This window comes from Erinaceus europaeus, chromosome 6, assembly GCF_950295315.1.
Source record: "Erinaceus europaeus chromosome 6, mEriEur2.1, whole genome shotgun sequence".
Classification (NCBI taxonomy): Eukaryota; Metazoa; Chordata; class Mammalia; order Eulipotyphla; family Erinaceidae; genus Erinaceus; species Erinaceus europaeus.
Window position 1 is genome coordinate 66352418 of NC_080167.1, and position 23333 is coordinate 66375750.

General features: G+C 48.6%; 1 protein-coding gene across 4 annotated transcripts; it reads right to left on the reverse strand.

Annotated features, from left to right (window-relative positions):
* Positions 1–4807: 4807 nt before the first annotated feature.
* LOC103116643 (dihydrodiol dehydrogenase 3-like) lies at positions 4808–22651 on the reverse strand. 4 transcript variants are annotated; one of them, XM_007526580.3, is made up of 9 exons: positions 22493–22651; positions 18410–18577; positions 15069–15185; positions 14409–14489; positions 12510–12632; positions 11018–11127; positions 7811–7976; positions 6763–6845; positions 4808–5010 (listed from the first exon to the last, which is right to left on the reverse strand). In XM_007526580.3, exons 1-9 carry the CDS (start codon positions 22577–22579, stop codon positions 4968–4970), a joined length of 978 nt encoding a protein of 325 aa, XP_007526642.1. In that variant the 5' UTR covers positions 22580–22651; the 3' UTR covers positions 4808–4967. The 4 variants fall into 4 exon arrangements, with proteins under 4 accessions (XP_007526642.1, XP_016045255.1, XP_060048386.1 ...); XM_016189769.2 differs by lacking the exon at positions 15069–15185; XM_060192403.1 differs by lacking the exon at positions 14409–14489.
* Between the last annotated feature and the right edge of the window lie 682 nt (positions 22652–23333).

Below are 23333 nucleotides of genomic sequence, written 5' to 3' on the forward strand. Positions count from 1 at the left end.
GCAAAGCGCAAGGACCAGCATAAGGATCCCAGTTCGAGCCCCCGGCTCCCCACCTGTGGGGGAGTCACTTCACAGGTGGTGAAGCAGGTCTGCAGGTGTCTGTCTTTCTCTCCCCCTCTCTGTCTTCCCCTCCTCTCTCCATTTCTCTCGGTCCTATCCAACAACAATGACATCAATAACGGTGATAATAATAACTACAACAACAATAAAACAACCAGGGCAACAAAAGGAGAAAAATGGCCTCTAGGAGCAGTGGACTCAGCAATAACCCTGGAGGCAAATAAATAAAAATAAATTTTTTTAAAATGGCAGCTTCCCTCTCTCCCTTCCTCCTTCTCTCTCTTTATTTTTTTAAATTATCTTTTTTTTTTTTTGGATAGAGACAGCCAGAAATCTCAAGAGGGAAGGGAATGATATATATAGAGAAAGACAGAGAGACACCTGCAGCCCTGCTTCACCACTTGTAAAGCTTCCCCCTGCAGGTGGGGGCTGGGGTCCAAACCATGATCCTTGTGCACTGTAACATGTGCACTCAACCAGGTGCCCCCTCCCTCTCTCTCAATAAAAATAAAGGAAACCTGGCATTTTCAGAGGGAAATGTTGGCATTGCCAGAGTCAAGAACTAGCCTTGTAGATATGGGTGAGATCTCTGGGGTGGGCAGACATCTCTGGTCTGGACCAGAAAGTCTGAGCCTGACTTAACTTGCCTCCTGGGAGTGTACGGGAAGCCTGATCAGAGGGTGGTCATCAATAACTCTGCTTTACCCAATAGTTGGGGAGGGAGGTGTCGGGCTAAGCTTCACTGACGGGAGACAGACAACCTGGGACTCATGGCTGAGCTGTATGCAGTATCTCTTTATTCATGAGGAATGCAGCGCAATCTAAGCCAAGCTAAGCTAAACTAAAACTAACTAAACTAAACTCACAATCCTATATATACTCGCCAAGCAGGGCAGAAACAGGATGTGACGTAGATAGGGTGGAGCGAAAAAGTGACTGGTGCAAATCAGGGTGTACTACCAGAGGGGGCGGAGCAAAAAGACATCATGAACCAATGAGGATTAAACCAATTCCCTGCAGGCAGGACGGTGCTTAGTTAACAGTGGTTATGTAAATAGCATACAGTGTTAAGCAGGGAGGATTAAACCAATGAAACAAGGGGTTTTAGAAGCAGACCAACAGGGAGGCTCTTAGTTTTTGCAGTGAGGGAAGAATTCAAAAACAGAGGACAGTGAAAGAACTAGAGATTTAGCTAGGGAAAAGAAAGCAAGCTGGCTTGTTGGGAGAGAGGTGAGTCTTTGCTGTGACAGAAAGACAGAAGGACAGTTGGACCCCTGCTTGGCCTTCCTGTCTCTTAGCACAACAGGAAGTAACTTATTAAAATCTGGAAGCTAAGAATTAACCAGTGTTGGGGACTACTTGCCTCCTAAGCACTTTTGCATGACCTGGAGCCAAGGGTCACCAAGTCAGCTATCAGTGTTTAATTATGGCTGAGGGGGCCCAGTGAAAGATTGAAGACAAGAGCCTGAAACATTTCGAGAAAGCTTGTAAAATAGAGACAGCTACTCTTTTTTTTTTTTTTTTTTTTACTAGAAGTGACATTGACAAGCTTTTCACACAAATCATCAGAATGTAATCCTGGGGGCCAGGTGGTGACACACCTGGTTAAGTACACACATTACAGTACAGAAGGACCCAGGTTCAAGCACCTGGTCCCCACTTGCAAGGGGAAACCATCATGAGTGGTGAAGCAGGGCTGTAGGTGTCTCTCTGCCTCTTTCCTTATCTATCTCTCCCTCCCCCTCAATTTCTCTCTGCCTCTATCCAATAATAAATAAATATTTTTATATTTATTAATTTATTCCCTTGTGTTGCCCTTGTTTTTTTTTTGCTATACTTATTATTGTTATTGGCATTGTCATTGTTATATAAGACAGAGAGAAATGGAGAGAGGTGGGGAAGACAGAGACGGGAAGAGAAAGATAGACATCTGCAGACCTGCTTCACTGCCTGTGAAGTGACTCCCCTGCAGGTGGGGAACCGGGGGCTCAAACCGAGATCCTTACGCGGGTCCTTGCACTTTGTGCTACCTGTGCTTAACCTGCTGCGCTATGGACCGACTCCCAATAAATGTTTTTTAAACTATATATATTCCTGTGACTGGCTTTGGTCAAGAAGCTTCCAAAAGTACTCGCTCTTCCCATACTCCTCTGACTTTTTCTCCACCTCTCTCTCGGGAACTATGAAAACTAGCAAACTAACCTGCCATAGTTTTGCAGATGTTTCTAGAAGGGGGGGGGAACGTGTGGGGAACACGGTCTGCTAGTCCCAGTGTAAGTGCAGCTTTACTAGAGAGAGGGGACCAATGACTGTGCGACTCGGGGTGTATGATGCGGTGAGCTGCAGCTGAGTCTACTGCAGAACCAGGGACTACAGCAAGGTCGTTGCACCCCTACACCCCTACGCTGCATGGGACCTGGACACGCACAGGCATGGGCAGAGCTGCAGGACAAAAGTCAGTGTGGGTACTGGCCTACCCTGGAGGAGGCATTGGGTCTGTCAGCTCTGTTCTCTGGAAAGAGAAACACCCTTTGCACTTCACAGCCCTTCCATTTCTGAGCAGTGATCTGAGCAGAGTTTCTGAGCAGCGATACAGAGTATATCCGGAAGCAATTCACCAGGCAAACTTCTGTTAACACAGGATGGGCTGTGGGGTGCTCCCTATCTCTCTTGTCAGGGGGATTAAAAACTTGAGGCCAGGATGCACTATGGCCCACAACCACTAACCTATAGCTAATGGGTGAATGCTCCTTATTTCCAGCAGTCTTCCTTCTCCACGTGACTCCAGTTTGTGGTTTATTCAGTTCCTTTTTGTGTGCTACATCGATAAAGCAATGTCAAGGGAAGGGTGTTCAACAGAGTAGTACTGAGGTTAAACACTAACTCAGGACTGTTTAAGAGTATGATCGTTAAAGCTACTAGTTAGCAGAATATATAAGAACCAGTCGTACTGTTATATGGGAAACTGGGGAATGTTATGCATGTACAAACTATTGTACTTACTGTTGAATGTAAAACATTAATTCCCCAATTAAAAAAAAAAGTCAAAAAAAAAGAATATATAAGAACCAGTCAAAATGCCAGATGTCAGCAGAGGATAAAGAAATATAAATAAATATAAAATTTTAAAAAGGTTGTCCTTTACAAAATCTGAGGGGTGGGGGTAGGGGCGGTGGCATGCAAAGACCTGTGTTCGAGCCCCTGGCTCCTCACCTGTGCAAAGACCTGTGTTAACAGGTTAACAAGTGCAAAGACCTGTGTTCGAGCCTCCGGCTCCTCACCTTCAGGGGCGTCACTTCACAAGCAGTGAAGCAGGTCTGCAGGTGTCTTTCCCTCCCTCTCTCTATCTCCCCCATCCTCTCTCAATTTCTCTCTGCCCTGTCTGAAAAAACAAACAATAAGCAAATCTGACAGTGGAATTTTGAATATTTGGCAGCTTTACAAGACAATGAAGCTAGATGTTACAGTTTATATAAGTATACAGAATTGACGCAGCCTTTATAGGAAATAGTATGACAATTCCTCCAAAAATTGAAGCCTTTGCTACTATCAGCTCCCATAACTCTATATTTCTCATCTGAAGAATATGAAGGTGTGGGGCCGGGTGTTAGGCCACATGTTACAATGTGCCAGGGCCCAGGTTCAAGTCCCCGATCCCCACCTGCAGGGGGAAAGCTTTGCAAGTGGTGAAGCAGTGCTGCAGGTATCTCTGTCTCTATCCCTCTCTATCTGCTCTTTCCCTCTTGATTTCTGGCTGTCTCTATCCCAACTATAAATAAAGATAATTCTTTAAAAAAATGTTTAAAAAATATATGAAGTTGTTAGTCTGAGAATCTGAGGTGGTCTCTGCATCCCTAAATTCCTTACACATATATTCACAGTCGCCAAGACAGGAGAGCAAGTGAAATGCTCATCAGCAGGTGGCTGTGTGCATTGAGTAGAGGCTGGGGAGTAGAGACTCAGTGAAGTAGGACTCAGTTATACAGGAAGAAAAGAAAGATGGCATCTTGCTGCCACCATGATGCCAACTGGACTTTGCTGGGCAGATGACCCCACCAATGTGTCCTGGAGTCCCACTTCCTCAGAGCTCTGCCCCACTAGGGAAAGAGAGAGGCAGGTTGGGAGTATGGATAACCTGTCAACACCCATGTTCAGTGGAGAAGCAATTACAGAAGCCAGACCTTCCACCTTCTGCATCCCACAATGACCTTGGTTCCATACTCCCACAAGGTTAAAGACTAGGAATGCTATCAGGGGAGGAGATGGGATAGGCAGTTCTGGTGGTGGGAATTGTGTGGAATTGTACCCCTTTTATAAAAAAGAAAGAAAGAAAGAAAGAAAGAGAGAAAGAAAGAAAGAAAGAAAGAAAGAAAGAAAGAAAGAAAGAAAGATAGCATCTTTCCTTTTGTGACAGGATCGGTAGAATTGGAGGTGACTGCATGAAGTGAATTAAGTCCAGGAGAGAAAAAGAAAAATACCAGATGGCTTCACTTGTGTGCAGGAGGTAAGGAAGCAAAGAAAATGAGATGAAGGGGGCTCAGTTGGGTGGTTGTGGATGGTACCAGAGCTCTGGTGTGCTATGGACATTCATGGAGGTGTGAAGCTCTGCTCCTGGAATTCATATAATACTTAAACCAAAATGCCCTGAAAGCTAAGGCTTTTCAGACTACTTTGTCCTCTCCCTTTCATTTTCCAAATGTTGTGTAATTTGTATGTGTTGTTGCGACATCCAGGAAAACAAACACCATTATGTTGTGGCCTTTATTGCTTCGTGATGAGAAAGAAAGCTGGGCAAGCAGGCTGAAAGCCCACATTGTGCTTCTGGTAACCCGGATGGAGGAAGGCAGAGGGTCTCCCTATCCTTGAATGCTAGACATCCTGGGGATGAGAGGTACTGCAAAAGCAGGTCAGTATTCCTCCACAAATGGGTAGTTGGGGTGATGAACTCCGCTGGAAGAGAAGGGGTGTTCACTGAGGGTGTCTTCATACTGTCAGAGAGAAAGCCCTTTGGAACAGTGAACAGGAGGGGCTGGAATCCTCACAGTATCACTGCACCCCTCCTTCCTCCCGACACCCTGAGGTCCCCCCCATGTATGATTGCCCTGCACCCCAGCCCCCAATAACACAGGACAATAGGGCACATAGTTTGACTTCTATCCCAGTATGAACTGTGGCTCAGACACCGTGGTCTGCCCAGCCCTGGTGAGTAAAGAGGATGAGTCCAGTGAGAGCCTGACTGCCCACTTCCACACCTTCACTCTACTGTTGCCTGAGATTCCTCACCACCACGAGGATGAGAAGTGGGCATCATGCTCAGAGAAACAGTCAGACCACACAGCGGAAGGAGCTGTCGGGCCCTTCCTCCCAGAGAACTAGAATGTTCCCTTCCTCTAAGTCCCTGCACACCTGGCTCCCCACACCTCAATCTTAAGATTCTCCTGCAGTGACCCACAGGCCAGACAGAGGCAAAGAACCTGACTTGGCCATGGCACACCTAGTTAAGCGCTCACATTACAGTGCACAAGGACCCAGGTTTAAGCCCCTGGTCTCCACCTCCAGGAGGAAAGCTTCACAAGTGGTGAAGCTGGGTTGCAGGTGTCTCTCTGTCTCTCTCCCTCTTTATCTCCCCTTCCCCTCTCAATTTCTCTTTGTCTCTATCCAACAATAAAAAAAAAAAATAAAAGTATTTTTAAAATAGCTTTAACTGAGACAAGAAGCCCCAGCCCCCAGAGACCATCATATCAACAGACTATGCAGACCCTGAAACCTTGACCAGAGAAATCCAGAAGGTTGAGCTGGGCTAGCGCCCGTGGGGACACCTCTGCCACTAACTTGGTTCACTGATGACTCAGCCAGGCAGGACGGGGGAGCTGGGCGAGAGCAAGCTGTGATGAGGACAAAGAGTCCGTGAAGAGATGGGTTTGGAAGACACTGACAGTGCCTTGGGATGAAAGTTCTAGACGCTCAGGGGAAGATGTGAGGGCAGGGACACCTGTGAGCCTGTCAAGGCTGCAGGGCCCCCGGGGGCCCTTGTGATAAGCAGGATTAGTGCCACCCCCTCCCCAGCAACACACCAGGATGCGAATGAACACAATCTGGGCTGCATCCACCGGTGCAGGGTCCCCACTAACATCAGCATCTCGGCCCAGGGTTCAAGTACAGACTGGTGGTCAAGCCCAGGACCCATCGATGCACCTACCACCACATTGCATGCCCTCGCACCCAGTCTCTGAAAGGAAAGGGAAGGAAAGACACCTCAGCATCCCTCCTCCACCCACACAGAACTGTCCTGGGTACTCCCACAGTGCTGGGGCTCGAACCCAGGGTCTTATGCATAGTAAGGCATGCTCTCTACCAGGTAAGTTACCTCCTGGCCCATCTGCTAATTTTAAAAAGAACTCGAGATGAAACTTTTTCTGTGGCTCCTACAAGTCTGCTGTGCTGCAAACATCCCCCAGGCTGGCAGGGGTGTGAGGGCCATGAAAACAGAACTCACAATATGTGAACATGGCCAGTTTTACATCTTGTTAGACCCCACCACACACCACTGCCCAATAGGAGCCTCACACCTGGGGGCCCCAAGCTCCAAGAAGCCCAGGCCTTTCTTCCTGGTTTGGGGGGAGCTGCTTCCTCTCCTAGTCAATATGGGATGGGGCTTGGGGGGCAGGAATGGCCCCAGGAAAATCACTGCATCCCACTTACAAGGACAGCATCAGTAAGCGGGAGTTAGTGTTGAGGCCGTCGATGGCTTTCATGTCTTCTGGAGTCAACTCAAAGTCAAAGACCTGGAACAAAGGACAGACACCTCCTGAGCCTCTGTCCTTAGGTCTGCAGCTCCCAGGGAGAGGAGGAATGAAACATGTAGAGCAGGGCCCTTGGTCTTCTCCACACAAGAGAGAGTTACGCAGCTGAAAATCCCAGGGCTTCCCAAGTGAGTTCCATGTAGAATCCTCTAATCCTCTCTCTCTCTCTTTCTCTCTCCTCTCTCTCTCTTTCTCTCTTCTCTCTCTCTCTCTCTCTCTCTCTCCTCTCTCTCTCTCTCTCTTTTTCTCTCTCCTCTCTCTCTCTCTCTCTCTCTCTCCTTTCTCCTCTCTCCTCTCTTCTCTCCCTCCTTCTCTCTCCCCCTCTCTCTCCTCCTTCTTCTTTTTCTTCTTCTTCTCCTCCTTCTTTCAAGCAAAAGATCCAATGGGTAGAGTAGATGAAATTAATTACCCACCTTGTGAAAATCACTCCCAGCCCAGCCGAGGTAGCTCTCCCTCTCTTTGTCTCTCTACATGAATGAAAAAGTGGCTCTGAAGTGGTGAAGCAGGGCCTATAAGAATGTCCAGCTCCATACACACAATAAACAAATATGAAATAAAATAAAAGTGTCCTGGTGGTCCGGGGGTGGCACAATGGATAAAGCATTAGACTCTCCAGCATGAGGTCCTGAGTTCAATCCCCAGCAGCATGTGTGCTAGAGTGAGGCTCTGATTCTTTCTCTCTCCTCCTGCCTCATTAATAAATAATTCAAGTTTTTGAAAATAAGTTAAGTGAAGCTATCTTTATGATGCATAAGGACTAAGACTGATGGGACTAAAGAGAGCAGATGCACAGGGTGACACCAACAGGGAGTGGCAGAGCTGGGCCCGGAGGTCACGGAAGCAGAGCTCTGTGGGTGACTCCCTTGCCCCACTGCCATGCCCCATGGGCCCCACGGTGAAGGTGAGTGCCTCCTGATGGCCCTGACACTGCCCCCTCCTGGGCATACCTGGAAGTTCTCCCAGATCCTCTTCTTACTGAAGCTCTTGGCCAGGACCACCACACCCCGCTGTAGCTGGTAGCGCAGGGCCACCTGGGCAGGACTGCGGCCATGCTTCTGGGCAATGGCCTTCAGTGCCAGGTCCTCCAGCGGGGGTGGGATGTCTGTGTTCATCCTAAGAGGAGAAGCCCACAGACGGGAATGGGTGAGTGAGGAACGGACTCTATAGAGCGCTGACCCAGCCTCACCACACCCCAGATGCAGGCACAGTGCAGCCATGAGGGACACAGACGCTACACAGACATGCGCTCCAAACCTCAGATAACCAGCATTCACATCCACGGGTGATGGAGACTTGACTTGGGGGAAAGGGTGTATCCCCACAGTGAAATACTACTCTGCAATGAAAAAGAATCATCCTGACCTGCCAATGCCCATGTCCAGTGGAGAAGCAATGACAGGAGCCAGAACTCTCACTTTCTGCACCATACAAAGACTTTGGGTCCATACTCTCAGTGGGGGAAAAATGTTAGGGGAACATTACCAGAGGGCTCTGAATTCTAACCCCATCAAGACCCCAAGACACAGAAAAAGAAGAGGAAAAAAAGGAAGGAAATTTGGAAATAGCAATAGGTGTAGGTGTGACTTAGAAAGGAAGGGAAGAGTCCTGGAACCTTAGGGTGGGGCCCACTTTCCTGCATTCTTCTCTCAATTCATATCAAATAATTTTGCATCTGCCGATCCCAACCTAATCAATGCAACGAGGGCCACCCCAGCATGCTTCACTTCAGACTGTGTCCAGAGACTTCAGGTGTGGAATGACAACTCTTCAGCTTCATCACTTGGGTGAGACCTTTCCTTTCATAGGATTCTCTAATTCCATTCCAGGTGGTTCACTTCCTAACAAAGTCCCAAAACCTAGATATAGACCAGGTCCCCTGAGATAGAGCATATGTTCACACGTGCCCATAAACTAGGGCAAAATATATACCTGAAAGCAGAAGTACACAATAGTCTGCAGTGAGGACCCCCTAACACTTCATCTTCACTGTTCCAGCCTTTAGGTCCATAATTGTTCAACAATTTGTTTGGCTTTGTATGTTAACTCTCTTTTCAGCCACCAGGTTCAAGATGCCAGCAGGATGCCAACCAGACTTCCCTGGACAGACAACCCCACCAATGTGTCCTGGAGCTCCACTCCCCAGAGCCCCACCCTACTAGGGAAAGAGAGAGGCAGGCTGGGAGTATGGATCATCCCGCCAATGCCCATGTTCAGCAGGGAAGCAATTACAGAAGCCAGACCTTCCACCTTCTGCAACCCACAATGACCTTGGGTCCATACTTCCAGAGGGATAGAGAATGGGAAAGCTATCAGGGGAGAGGATGGGATATAGAGATCTGGTGGTGGGGAATTGTGTGGAGTTGTACCCCTCCTATCCCACAGTTTTGTTAATGTCTCATTTTTAAAATAAATAAATAAAATTTTTAAAAAAAGAATGGAAGGGAAGGCAGGACCATGGAGAAAATCAAGCAAATATAGATAGTTATATAAATAATAGTCAACCCATTGGGCAATTATAGGTAGTTATAGAAATAATAGTTGACCCATATCTGTGACCTTGACCTTGGGAGAACCACAGCAGTTGCCCATGGAGGGGATGGGGACAAAGAACTCTAGTGGTGGGAACAGTGTGGAATTAGACCCCCGTTGTCTCATAATTTTGTAAATCAATATTAAATCACTAACAAAAAGAAAAAGAATGGTCCTTGCAACAACACAGATCAGACTCTTGGATACAGTGCTGGACCCAAGTATCTGCTCTCTGTGATTTCTTTGATGCAGAAAGAACAAGAACATTCCAAATGAATCGACATTAGAGGAGAGGTCAGAACCTAGCTGTCCTAAGAAGGCTGGGACAGGAAGGATGACAAAAGGGCATCTCTGGGAGCTGGGGAAGTTGTTCCAGGATAAGTGGGGCTTACATAACACCTCCATTTGTCAAAATCAGACAGCTAAGTTTTATGCCTACCAAGCTGTGTGTACACCATGCCAGAAAATAGCTTTAAAAATAGTATTTTGGGCGACCAGACTTCCCTGGACAGACAACCCCACCAATGTGCCTTGGAGCTCCACTTCCCCAGAGCCCTTCCCTACTAGGGAAAGAGAGAGACAGGTTGGGAGTATGGATCGAACTGTCAACACCCATGTTCAGTGGGGATCAATTACAGAAGCCAGACCTTCTGCATCCCATAATGATTTGGGTCCATGCTCCCAGAGGGATAAAGAATAGGAGGAGGGGATGGGATACAGAGCTATCAGAGGAGGGGATGGGATACAGAGCTCTGGTGGTGGGAATTGTGTGGAGTTGTACCCCTCTTATCCTATGGTTTTGTCAACGTTTCCTTTTTATAAATAAAAAAATTAATAAAAAGATAGCATTTTGGGAGTTGGCTGGGGCTGCATTGGTGTGCCCAGCAGAGCACACATGCTGCAGTGCACAAGGACCTGGGTTCAAGCCCCAACTCCCCACCTGCAGGGGTGAATCTTCCCTATTTATCTTGAGCTCTCTCTGCTACCACCCAATAACTAAATAAAATATTTTGTGAGGATTTATTTTTAAAAAATAGTGTTTGAGGGGCTGGGAGGTGGTGCACCCTGTTAAGTGCACCACAGTACTAAGTGCAAGGACCAGTGCAACGATCCCGGTTCAAGTCCCTGGCTCCCCGCCTACAGTGAGGACACTTCACAAGTGGCAAAGTAGGTCTGCAGGTGTCTATTTTTTTTCTCTCCTTCTCTATCCCCCCCTTTCAATTTCTCTCTGTCTTATCCAGTAAAATGGGGGGTAATGGCCACCAAGAGCAGTGGGTTAATAATGCTGGCACTGAGCCCTAGCAATAACCCTGGAGGCAAATATATATATAATGTTTAGGGTGGGACAGTGGGATGGGTTGATATAGAAAAGAAACAGCAGGAAGGAAGGGAAGGAAGTGTTCCAGCCTAGTGGGCCTCTTGTGGCTTAAGGGACAGTAGCATAATGGTGATGTAAAAGGCTTTCATACCTCAGACTCCCAAGTCCTAGGTTCAATCCCAGCCACCACCATCATGCAGAGCCTGGTAGTGCTCTGGTTAAAATAAAGTAATAAAATAAAGCAAAACAAAACAAAAGCAGGATTCCCTTGCCAGGCTGACTAGGTGGCTCCTGGCCTCCTCATTACCATTTTTTCTCTCTGTGGGACCCCAGGGCGCTGAAAGCCACCAACACAATGTCCCTGGATTTGCAGAACTCCAGCAGCTTGCTCTGGTTCAGGTAAGGGTGGCACTCTACCTATGGGACACCAAGAAAAAGATGTCAGGGTCCAGAAACCAGAGCAGGGCACTGGACGGACAGCCACTTCCTTGGGGCTTCCAGTTGACGGTCTTCCCCCTGAATCTTCCAGAAGACCCTCAGATGCCATCTGTTTTCAGATGTGTTAGAGCTATCTTTCTTCTTCTCTCTCCCTCTCCCTCCCTCTCTCCTTCCCTCTCTCTCTCTCTTAAATCAGTACCACTGCCAAGCCCCTAAATAAAGAAATCTTAAAAAAAAAAAAAAAAAACAGGGAATCAGGCGGTAGCTCAGCGGGTTAATTGCACATGGTGCAAAGCACAAGGACCAGCGTAAGGATCCCGGTTCGAGCCCCTGGCTTCCCACCTGTAGGGGAGTCGCTTCACAGGCGGTGAAGCAGGTCTGCGGGTGTCTGTCTTTCTCTCCCCCTCTCTGTCTTCCCCTCCTCTCTCCATTTCTCTCTGTCCTGTCCAACGACAACAACATCAATAACTACAACAATAAAACAAGGGCAACAATAGGGAATAAATAAATAAAAGGTATAATTTTTAAGAAACTCACTAAAAAAATCAACAACAATGTCCATACAGATATAAATTCTTCAGGATTTTGAATTATTTCCTGCAAATGGGTTCCTAGAGTTAACACAGGGCAGTGGGTAAGTCTCACAGCTCTCTCACATCATAGCAGACACTTTATAAACCAACTTCAGGACGGACTGGTGTCTGGGCACAGGCAGCAAGGGTTGGACCTAGGACTTAGCCCGCCCTGGTCCCTGGCCCTGCCCTGCCCTGGTCCCTGGTCCCTGGACCCTGGCCCTGCCCTGCCCTAGTCCCTGGCCCTGCCCTGGACCCTGGCCCTGCCCTGCCCTAGTCCCTGGCCCTGCCCCGGTCCCTGGCCTGCCCTGCCCGACTGCCAGCAGCCTGGCCCACCAGCTCCTGTCACCTGCCCTGTCATGTGGGCTGCTGTCAGCATGGTGAGCTCTAGGCTCTCTGGCATTATGCTCAGCTCCTCTCCCCCTGTTTATCTCACACTGCATCCAGTCTCCTTCTGGTCATCTCCCTGGGGCCTCCTGACCCAACCTTCCCCCACCCCCAGAACTGTCCCTGCCATGAGGGATCCAGGACATCATTTCCCATAGCTCAGGTGCCACCTCCACTGGGAAGCCTGCCAGGAGCTCCGCCCACTCTGGCTAATTCAGACAGCCCTCTCCCACAGTGCACCTTTCTTCTCTGGCCTCTCCTTTAAATTAGTTTAATATGTATTTACTTTGCAGCAAAAGCACCTCTCACCTGCCTGTTGACTTGGGGCCAGGACCCCGCCACCAACCCAACGATGGTGTGGAGAGGTGGGTGGGGATGCGCTCTCCCCATTCTTGGGCTCACCTGGTTGCAGACGGGTTTGTACTTCAGCCCTGGCTTGTTCAGGATGATCTCCAGCTGTTTGTGGTTGAAATTGGAGACTCCGATGGACTTGGTTAGCCCAGCATCCTTGCATTTCTCCAGGACCTGGGGGAACACGGGGTTCTGACCTTCCCTCCCCTTCCTTCCTCTCTTCTTTCTCTCTCTCTCTCCCTCTCCCTCTCCCTCTCCCTCCCTCTCCCTCTCCCTCTCCCTCCCTCTCCCTCTCCCTCCCTCCCTATCTCTCTCTCTCTCTCTCTTTCTCTCTCTCTCTTTATTGTCACCAGGGTTATCACTGGGGCTCAGTGCCTGCAGGACAAGTCTATCACTCCTGAAGGCCATTGTTTTTTCTTTCTTTCTTTCTTTCTTTCTTTCTTTCTTTCTTTCTTTCTTTCCTGTTTTATAGGACAGAAAAATCAAGAGGAAAAGGGGAGATAGAGAGGGAGAGAGACACCTGCAGCCCTGCTTCACTGCTAATAATGTTTTTCCCCTGCAGGTGAGGACCTGGGGCTTGAACCTAGGTCCTTGAGCACATGTGTGTTCTACTGGGTACACCAAGATGACCTTTTCAAACACTGACCTGCTATCATCACGTGGACGATGCAACTGACCGAGCGAGCATTTCCCTTGAGTGTGTCAGCCCGCAGTGAGCTGGACCCTCCACATCACTCACCTGTGTCTCCCAGCCTCTCTCCCCTGCCCCCCTCCACCTGCCAGGTCCCTTCACCCTGAGATGAGACAGTTACGTGCTCCTCTCCCAGAACATCATGTCCATTTTGCTGGTCAGCTGGTGACAGTTCCTCAGCTAATGGGGTCATGGTCAAGGGCAAAGAGAACCTCAGGTTCTGCACAGAGAAGACTTGCTACTTCCTCTTCCCTGGAATAGTGGCAAGACTTTCGGCAACACAGTGGCAGACAGTCTCACCTCCTACTAAGTCAGACAGCAGGGCTTATATGTCCTTAGATATTCTCTCTCTCTCTCTCTCTCTCTCTCTCCCCCACTCTCTCCCTCTCTTTCTTTCTCTCAATAGGTCACAGGAGAATGAACCCACCTCTCGCCTCTCACCTCTGCACTAGCACTAAGCACTCCCCACACCCTGCCCCAGACAAAGAACCTAAGGGTTAACTTCTCATGAGAGAAGCTAGAGGTAACTTCTTAGTTAAATAAAATGCAGTTGGCAGCCATCTTCCCCCTCCTCCTCTTCCCAGCACACACAGGGTTTTCTCCTGCTGTCACCCAAGTGGCCTTGGCTGGTGGCCTCAAAATCTGCTCCTTCTGCCCAGGAGTCTGCTGACAACCCAGACAAGTCGCACTCTCTATACACACAAAAGAAACAGTCACCTGTGAAGCTTGTTGCTGAGTGGCTGAGGGAAGGCTGCTGACCGTATTAAGGACCAGAGCCACTGTGCTGGGGCCCAGTCTCCAGTGGACACGAGTCCGGCTGGGTCTGTTGGCAGAATAGACACGGCCTCCTGCCTTCGAGCCTTGGGTGTCCCGACTCTGCCTGGGAATCCGGTAACATCCCCACCTACCACCCAATGTCCTTTGTGAGATGGGGGCGGGGGGGAGAAGCACTCCTGCTCTGCCCTACCACCCACAATGCTCCCATGCAGTGCAAGGCTCAAACCAGGGTCTCACACACAGCAGAGTGAGCTGTTTCCTGGGGATCAGGTCTCTCTCTCTCTCTCTCTCTCTCTCTCTCTCTCATCACCCTGCTTGGCAGGCCTCAGGTGCACGGCCTGACTGGGTGCAGAGACTTAAACATTCAGGTTAACACCAGCCCTCGGGAGTGGGGGGTCCTGCCTGGCTCCCCCAAGCTCAGGGCTATGGAGCCAGCAGCCCTTCCTGGTGACTCAACCCCCAGCACCGGGGACATGGCTCACCTCCCAGATGGCGCAGAATTCAACCTCCTCATCCAACAGGATCTTTCCGCTGGCATCCATGGGTAGGATCTCCTCCCCTGGCTGCAAAGCAGGGAGATGACACAGGAGACCACAGCTGGGCACCTCTCCCCAACCCTTCACTGCCCCCCACTTCTCTAAAGAGAAGTCCTTCTACAGGTGAATTGGATTTCCCTCCCTTCCTTCCTTCTTTCCTTCCTTCCTTCCTTCCTTCCTTCCTTCCTTCCTCCCTTCCTTCCTTTCTCTTTCTTTCTTTCTTCCTCCAGAGCCTCACTCTTTCATTGTTCCCCAGCTAAATTGTTCCCTCAGAGAAAGAGACAGAGAGACAGACAGAGAGAGAGAGAGAGAGAAAGGAGCCCTGGGAGCAGGACACCAGAGCTTCTCTCGGTGCTGTGGGACTCCCATGTGGTGCTGGGGCTCCAACCTGTGCCCTGTACTTGTGCTCTACCAGCCCCTGTTGGGCACTGCGCTTTCACTTCAGTTTATAGTGATCTCCGAGACTGGGGTGGAGAGGAACACAGCTTGAGTGGACATGGCTCCATGGATGAGAACCACCCCCTAGTAGCCCCCAGAGCCCTCTGGGAGGAGCTGGGGGTTCTGTGGGGGGCAAGTAGGGCAGCCATGGGCCTGCAGGGAGCCCACCTTCAGAGAGATGGGCATGTGGATGAGGTACAGGTCAACGTAGTCCAGCTGCAGGTCCCTCAGCGAGCGCTCCAGGGCTGGGCGAACCAGCTCTGGCCGCAGGCAGGTGGCCCAGAGCTGTGGGCAGGAGAGAGGAGGCTGTGGTGAGGCGAGGGCAGGTGGGACACCCACAGACACTCACAAACACCCAGAAACCCTGCACGTGCGAAGCCAGGTGCCAGTGCAAGCCAGCAGCCCACAGCACCCTGGGTGCACGCCTCTGTCCTTCAGGGCCAGGTGGGTCTTTCCCACCCCACCCACAGGAACCAGGGGTGCAGGAGAGCGTGGGGGACACACACGGGCTTCCATAGGAAGTCATTCTCCGGGAGTCGGGCTGTAGCGCAGCGGGTTAAGCGCAGGTGGCGCAAAGCACAAGGACCGGCATAAGGATCCCGGTTCAAACCCCGGCTCCCCACCTGCAGGGGAGTCGCTTCACAGGTGGTGAAGCAGGTCTGCAGGTGTCTACCTTTCTCTCCCCCTCTCTGTCTTCCCCTCCTCTCTCCATTTCTCTCTGTCCTATCCAACAACGACGACAACAACAATAATAACTACAACAATAAAACAAGGGCAACAAAAGGGAATAAATAAAGAAAATAAATATTTTAAAAAAACAAACAAAAGAAAAAAGAAGTCATTCTCCACTCAGTTCTCTCTCTGCTGTTATCTTTTTCTGAATAAACTTACTTGTGGTTGAAATGATTAATTGTGTGTGTTCAAAACAGCAATTTTCTTTTCTTTATATTTTATTAGGTAGGACAGAGAGCAATTGAGAGGTGAAGAGGAGATAGAGGGGCCAGGCATTGGTGCACCCTGTTAAATACACATCATGCTACGCGCAAGGACCCGCACCAGGATCCAGGTTCAGGCCCCTGTTCCCCACCTGGCAGGGTCGCTTCACAAGCAGTGAAGTAGGTCTTTGGGTGTCTTTCTCTCTCCCTCTCTATCTTCCTATCCCCTCTCAAATAAAATGGGGGGGAAAGAAATAGAATGGGCTCTAAGAACAATGGATTCTTCCTTTACTTCCTCTTTGATCCAGTAGTTGTTAAGAAATGTACTGTTGAGAGTGAGATCATCCCATATTCATCCTTCTGTTTCTGACTTATTTCACTTAACATGAATTTTTCAAGGTCCATCCAAGATCGGCTGAAAACGGTGAAGTCACCATTTTTTACAGCTGAGTAGTATTCCATTGTGTATATAGACCACAACTTGCTCAGCCACTCATCTGTTGTTGGACACCTGGGTTGCTTCCAGGTTTTGGCTATTACAAATTGTGCTGCCAAGAACATATGTGTACACAGGTCTATTTGGATGGGTGTGTTGGGTTCAATAGGATATAACCCCAGGAAAGAAATTGCAGGCTCATAGGGTAGGTCCATTTCTAGCCTTCTGAGAGTTTTCCAGACTGTTCTCCACAGAGGTTGGACCAATTTATATTCCCACCAGCAGTGTAAGAGGGTTCCTTTGACCCCACACCCTCTCCAGCATTTGCTGCTGTTACCTTTTCTGATGTATGACATTCTCACAGGAGTAAAGAGGTATTGTGTTGTTGTCTTTATTTGCATTTCTCTGATAATCAGAGACTTGGAGCATTTTTTCATGTGTTTCTCGGCCTTTTGGATCTCTTCTGTGATGAATATTCTGTCCATGTCCTCCCCCCATTTTTGGATGGGGTTATTTGTTATCTTGTTGTTGAGTTTGGGGAGAATACAGGTCCATGAAGGATGATAAATGACATAGTGGGGGTTGTATTGTTAAATGGGAAACTGGGGAATGTTATGCATGTACAAACTATTGTATTTCCTGTTGAATGTAAAGCATTAATTCCCCAATAAAGAAATAAATTTTTAAAAAAGAAGTGTACTGTTGAGCTTCCACATTTTGGGACTCTTACTCATCTTTTGTTGATTGTTAAGTGTTAGTTTAATTCCACTGTGGTCTCTGAAAAGATGCTTGGGATGATTTCAATACTCTTGAATTTGCTGATGCTGTCTTTGTGGCCTAACGTATGGTCTATCCTTGAGAATGACCCATGTGGATTTGAGTAAAATGTATATTCCAGTTTCTTAGGATGAATGACTCTGAAAATGTCCAATAGTTCTAGTTTATCTATCTCATCATTTAGCTCCCTCATGTCTTTATTGATTTTCTGCCTGGATGATCTTTCAAATTGAGAGAGTGGGGTGTTGAAGTCCCCTACTATGACTGTGTTGCTGTTAATATATTGCTGTAGCTCTTTCAGTAGATGTTTGATGTATTTAGATGGCTTCTCATTGGGTGCATAGATGTTAATAATTGTTAAGTCCTCTTGATTGACTGATCCTCTGAGCATTAAGTAGTATCCATTCCTATCTTTTTAAATCTTATCTATTTTAAAGTCTATCATGTCAGATAGAAAAAAATCATGTTTTTTAGTGAAATAAGTCAGAAACAGAAGGATGAATATGGGATGATCTCACTCTCAGGCAGAAGTTGAAAAACAAGATTAGAAAAGAAAACACAAGTAGAACCTGAAATGGAATTGGCATATTGCACCAAAGTAAAAGACTCTGGGGTGGGTGGGTGGGGAGATTACAGGCCCAAGAAAGATTCAGAGGACCTAGTGGGGGTTGTATTATTATATGGGAAACTGGGGAATGTTGTGCATGTACAAACTATTGTACTTACTGTTGAATGTAAAACATTAATTCCCCAATAAAAAAAAAAAGGAAAAAAAAGAACAATGGATTCTTACTGCCAGCACTGAGCCCCAGTGATAACCCTGAAGGCAAAAAAAAAAAAAAAAAAGAAAAAAAATGAGGAGGAAGAGAAGAAGAAGAAAAAGGGGGTGATACAAAGAGACATCTGCAGACCTGCTTCACTTCTCATGAAGCGCCCTCCCTTCAGGTGGGGAGCCGGGGCTCAAACCCAGGTCCTTACACTTGGTTTTGCCACTACCTGGCTCCCCAGTGGAGCAGTTTTGAAGGAACACTCTACACACACACACACCTCTCACCAGATCACCAGATGTTGGAAGAAAGCCTGTCACATTACAACGTTTTGCACACCTCAATAAACTCAGCAGTGAGTTTCTGGATATCAAGCTCACTCAGAGAGTTTGGGGTGGGGGGGGGGAGACTGCCAACTCAGGTCATGGGGGCACAGTGGGAGGGAAGTGCCAAGTGCCCCGGGACACAACCTTCCCTGCTCCCCATGGCTGCCAGGCCAGCATCAGACGCAGTAAATACTCAAACCCAGACCCAGAGCTGCTCCGTGTCCTCAGAGGAGCAGGTGTGTGTGTTGGGGGGGGGTGGTTGACACACCTTGGAGGTGTAGAAGATATCCTCTCTCTTCACGGTTCCGTCTGCGACCTTCTCCCGGATGGCCTTCCCCAACTCCTTCTCGTTCTGATACATGTACGCAGAGTCAATGTGGCGGTAGCCGGCATCGATGGCCATCTTGGTGGCCTCATAAGCCTGGATCTTGGGAATCTGTGAGGGATCAGCACAGCAGGCTAGCACACTCCCCACTCAAGAAAGAGCCACTGGCATCTGCACCTGCCCTTTCTGCCTGTGCCTCCCCTCCCCTCAGGTGTGAGTCTTGGCAATATACCTGTAGGCAGGCAGGACTGAACACTAGCGAGCCCTTGGACCTGAGAGGAGCTGGAGAGATGAACTATGACAGGGAACACGGGGAATCAAGCCTCATCCAGCAAAAGTTCGGCTGGGACTCACTACCAGGAGACGTGAAAATTTCGACAGACAGATACAAATGCAGCAGTTAGAGACCCCACCTGCAGGGGCTGCAAGTTTTGCAAGTGGTGAGGCAGGTCTGTGGATGTCTCTCTGTTTCTCTGACCCCCCTCCCTTCTTGATTTCTCTCTGTCTCTATGCAGTAAGTTAACAAAAAACTATAGCAACCAAAGTACTGAACATAAACAGCAAAGAACCTCAAGATATTACATATTAGAAGAATGAGAAAAACAACAGGAAAAAAATGCAGATAGAGATAGAGGCTGAGAGGAAGAGAGAGAAAGATAGCTGCATTCATTTCTTTTTAAAATTTCTTTATTGGGGAATTGATGGTTTACAGTTGATATTAAACACAATAGTTTGTACATGCATAACTTCTCTTAAGTTTTCCAAGTAACAATTCAACCCACACTCTGTCCTCTTCTGCCATCATGTTCCAAGACCTGAACCCTCCCTTCCACCCCAGATTTTTTTTTTGTTTGTTTACTTTGGTGCAATACACCAATGTTGGGTAGTATGCCACCTCCCCCTGGCTTCTGCTTAACCATATGGGGATTTACTGATCCAAAGCTTTGGTCTATTTACATAAATCACTTTTACATAAAGCACTCCAGGGCATTGGTGGTTCAGTGATAGGATTCTCGCCTGTTCCGCCCCCTCCTTGTCACACTCTGATTTTCACCAGTCACTTTTCTCTCCACCCTCTCTATATCACATCCTGTTTCCACCCTACTTGGAGAGTATAAAAACAGCTGCTCTTCTGATTAAAGACACTTGGAAATTGCTTTCCGGCTCCGAGAGTTCCAGAGTGTATCTCCTGCGGAAGTTGGTGCAGCACGAGTTCCTGATCCCTCTCCCACACAGCAGCCTAGATCAGCTCCAGTTGAGTTCTCTCCAACCCAGAGAGCACTAGCTCGGGAAGAAGTACCCTCAGGCTATCCCGGCACACCAACTCCAGTCCGAGTTCTGCTTGGTGTTTTCCCTTCTGATCTTGGTTTTCAACTTCTCTCTATGAGTGACATCGTCCCATTGTGGGGAGCCACGTGTGCCCTCAAGGTTGCTATTGGCATGGCCACAGAGTCTTTATTCACAGAAGGCCTTGTTTAAAAGATAAGTTTCTGTTAGAGTCCCTGTTCACAGACAGCCTTGCTCAAAAGATACGTTTCTGTCTCACAACTCCACTTCCCCATGAATCACCCAGGACCTTCCAGATAATGGCTCATCACCATGGCAACACACCACTTCAATCAACAGTCCCCAGCTGCTAACTCCCCCCTTGCCCCGGCCTTAAAAACAGTACCTTTGGTGCTAATAAACAGACTTGATCAGAATCTTGACTTGTCTCATTTCTCTTGCATCTCTTGTCCTCTCCCTCTTGTCCTTGTCCTCACTCCCTCTCCTAGGTTAACCCACATTGAAGGTCACGCCGGACAGGACATCCCATATTCATCCTTTTGCTTCGAACTGATCTCATTTAACATGATTTCTTCAAGCTCCCTCCAAGATGGGATGAAGAAGGTGAAGTCACCTTTTTTTAATTTTTTTTTTTTAAATACCAGAGCACTGCTCAGCTCTGGCTTATGGTGGTGCAGGGGATTGAACCTGGGACTTTGGAGCCTCAGGCATGAGAGTCTGTTTGCATAACCACTATGCTATCTACCCCTGCCTGAAGTCACCATTTTTAATAGCTGAGTAGTATTCCATTGTGTATCTATCTAGACCACAACTCGCTCAGCCACTCACATGTTGTTGGACACATGGGTTGCTTCCAGGTTTTGGCTGTTAGAAATTGTGTTGCATCCATTTCTGATTTGGGATTGGAAATGAGTCCATCAGACATTGCTCCACCCAGCTTCCAGACTACTGGCTTTCATATCTATCTATCTATCTATCTATCATCTATCTTTTATTTTTATTTATTTATTCCCTTTTGTTGCCCTTGTTGTTTTATTGTTGTTGTTATTGATGTCATCATTGTTGGATAGGACAGAGAGAAGTAGATGGATGCAGAAACCTCAGCTGTTAAGTGAGGCCTTTGCCCACCTAATGGCAATGTCCTCCACGGCCCCATGGCCAAGGGCAAAGGCAGCAAAGAATCTACAAAGTCCACCAGGCAGCCCTCCACCCATCACCCACACTTCCAGCAGTCATCCCATGCTCTGAAAAAGAAGTTATGAGCGGGACCAAGCAATGGTGCATCTGGTTAAGTGCACACAGTACAATGCACAAGGATCCAGGTTCAAGCCCCGGGTCCCCACCTGCAGGGGGAAAGCTTTATGAGTGGTGAAGTAGGGCTGCAGGTGTCTCTCTGTCTCTCTCCCTCTCTATCCCCACCCCCACAATTTTTCTCTGTCTCTATCCAATAATAAATTTTTTAAAATACTTTAAAAATAAGTAAAGTTCTTTTTTTAAAAAAAAAAGCCACATGTACAGGGGGCAGGGCCTAGGGAGACACATTCACCACAGGAACTTGGACAAGGAGTCAAGAAGCTTCTTGTTTGAACAAATGCACACATGGGCTTTTGTCTTGCCGGTGGCAAGGTAGTGGTCATCTGACTCTGCACAGGGTGGTACTGTCCTATCTCTAGAGATTGTCAGGAAACTTGAATATGACAGATGTGTCACACACCTTATGAGTCAGTAGCTATGACAGGGAAGTAAACAGACAGGTCTACCAGCCAGCCACCAGCTGACAACACTTCCTGCCAGCTCTCTCCCGTGGAACCCACAGGTCCCTGTCATCTATGGGGAAAACCTTTCTTGAGGCTGTCCCATCTCGAGTGAGCAGCTGGAGATTACGTGCAGTGAGGATATGTGGCCAGGATGTTGGGAAAGAAGCAGGTCTTCCCCACCAGCCTCATTCTCTTTAAATCTCCAATACAGAACTTGCATGCTGCTGTGTGTGTTTACGAGACCCTGGGTTTGCTGGCAGGGCAGCGGCACAACCGCTTAAGCGTACATAGTACGAAGCGCAAGGACCCCGGTTCAAGCCCGGCTCCCCCACCTACAGGGAGGAAACTTCATGAGTGGTGAAGCGGGTCTGCAGGTGTCTCTCTGTCTCTCTCCCTCTCTATCTCCCCCTCTCAATTTCTCTCTATCTTATCCAACAAAATGGGAGAGATGGCCTCCGCCAGCAGGGGATTCATAGTGCCGGCACCGGGCCCCAGCAATAACCCTGGAGGCAAAAAAAAAAAAAGTTGGGTTTAGTTCTCCTCACCATAAAAAGGAAAATAAAAAAGGATCAATGCAAGATCTCAATGTTCGCAGTAACTGTGGCTTCCTATGGGAGAGTAAGGCACCTGCATACACGCCCGACACCAACAAGCCGGCAGAGGAGTCCCGAGGGAGAACACTGACCTTCACCCCCACCTCCTGAGGCTTCCCTGCAGAAAGCAGCTAGCCTGGCTGAGGGGGACGACACCCTAAGCTCAGACTGGCACAAGGAGAAGAGGAGCACGGGTGGTCCCCAGGTGCACTGCAGATAGTCAAGGGAACCAGCACCCATGAATGCCTGGAGTCACAGCCTGTCACCCACTTAATACCATAGAGAGACTCATGGAGCCGCCCCCATACCCCTTGGCATGTTCCAGGTGCAGGCAGTGTCAGTCTGCTGGCTGGTGTGGGCTTGACCCCTACGCCCAGGATGGCACTCACCTCTTCAGGGGCATAGGTGCCCAGACCGAGAACTGGCATGTGGTGCCCATCACTGAGCCTCACACAGCGGCTCCTCTTAAGGTCCATCTTATGCCCAGTCCCAGCAGGGTCCAGCTATCCCCCTCCCTCTTCCTTCCTGAGGGCCCAGTGCAAGAGAAGACATTTATATCCTCCCAGCCACAAGTGGGGCAGGGCTGGGCATGCAGCCACCAACAGGCCGAGTCCACAGTGAACCTGGCCCAGGCCATGGCTTTCTGGCAAGTTGTCCTTGTCTGTGGGCACAGCTCCCAGCCATGGCCTTCAAGAATGTGTGCAGCTGCAGGGATGGGCCTGACTGCTGCACACTGGTCACCCCAGGATACCTCATGTGTTGTATGCTTTACATTGGGTTGTTCTAGCTCTCCCCCGCCAAGAAAATTGGATCAGTCCTGCTAATTTCGCGGGCCCGCTTGGCCCCACCCCAAGGAACCCCGAGAGGGTTCCAGAGTTCCAGAGTTCAAGAGTTAGAGAGTTGCAGAGTTAGAGAGTGCTTGGCGCCGCTGCGCGGGGAAAGAGGCAGCAGAGTTCTGTTTGGTGATTAGTTTGTCTTAGTTTATGAATCGTTGTTCCTGAATAAAGAAATACAGCTTCCCTGCCCAGCCGTATGTCTCTGGTCGTCTCTGTTACCCGCCCGTGAAGCTAGCCTGGCCAGCTAGAGCCACCGAATTTTAACAACACTCATGGACCAGCAGCCTCTCCTGGATCATCACAGAACTCTGGGACTGCATTCTGAAGAAACAGGGACTCTGAACAGACCAGCAACGAGTAGGGAGACTGACCTGGTCATCAGAAACTTGTCACA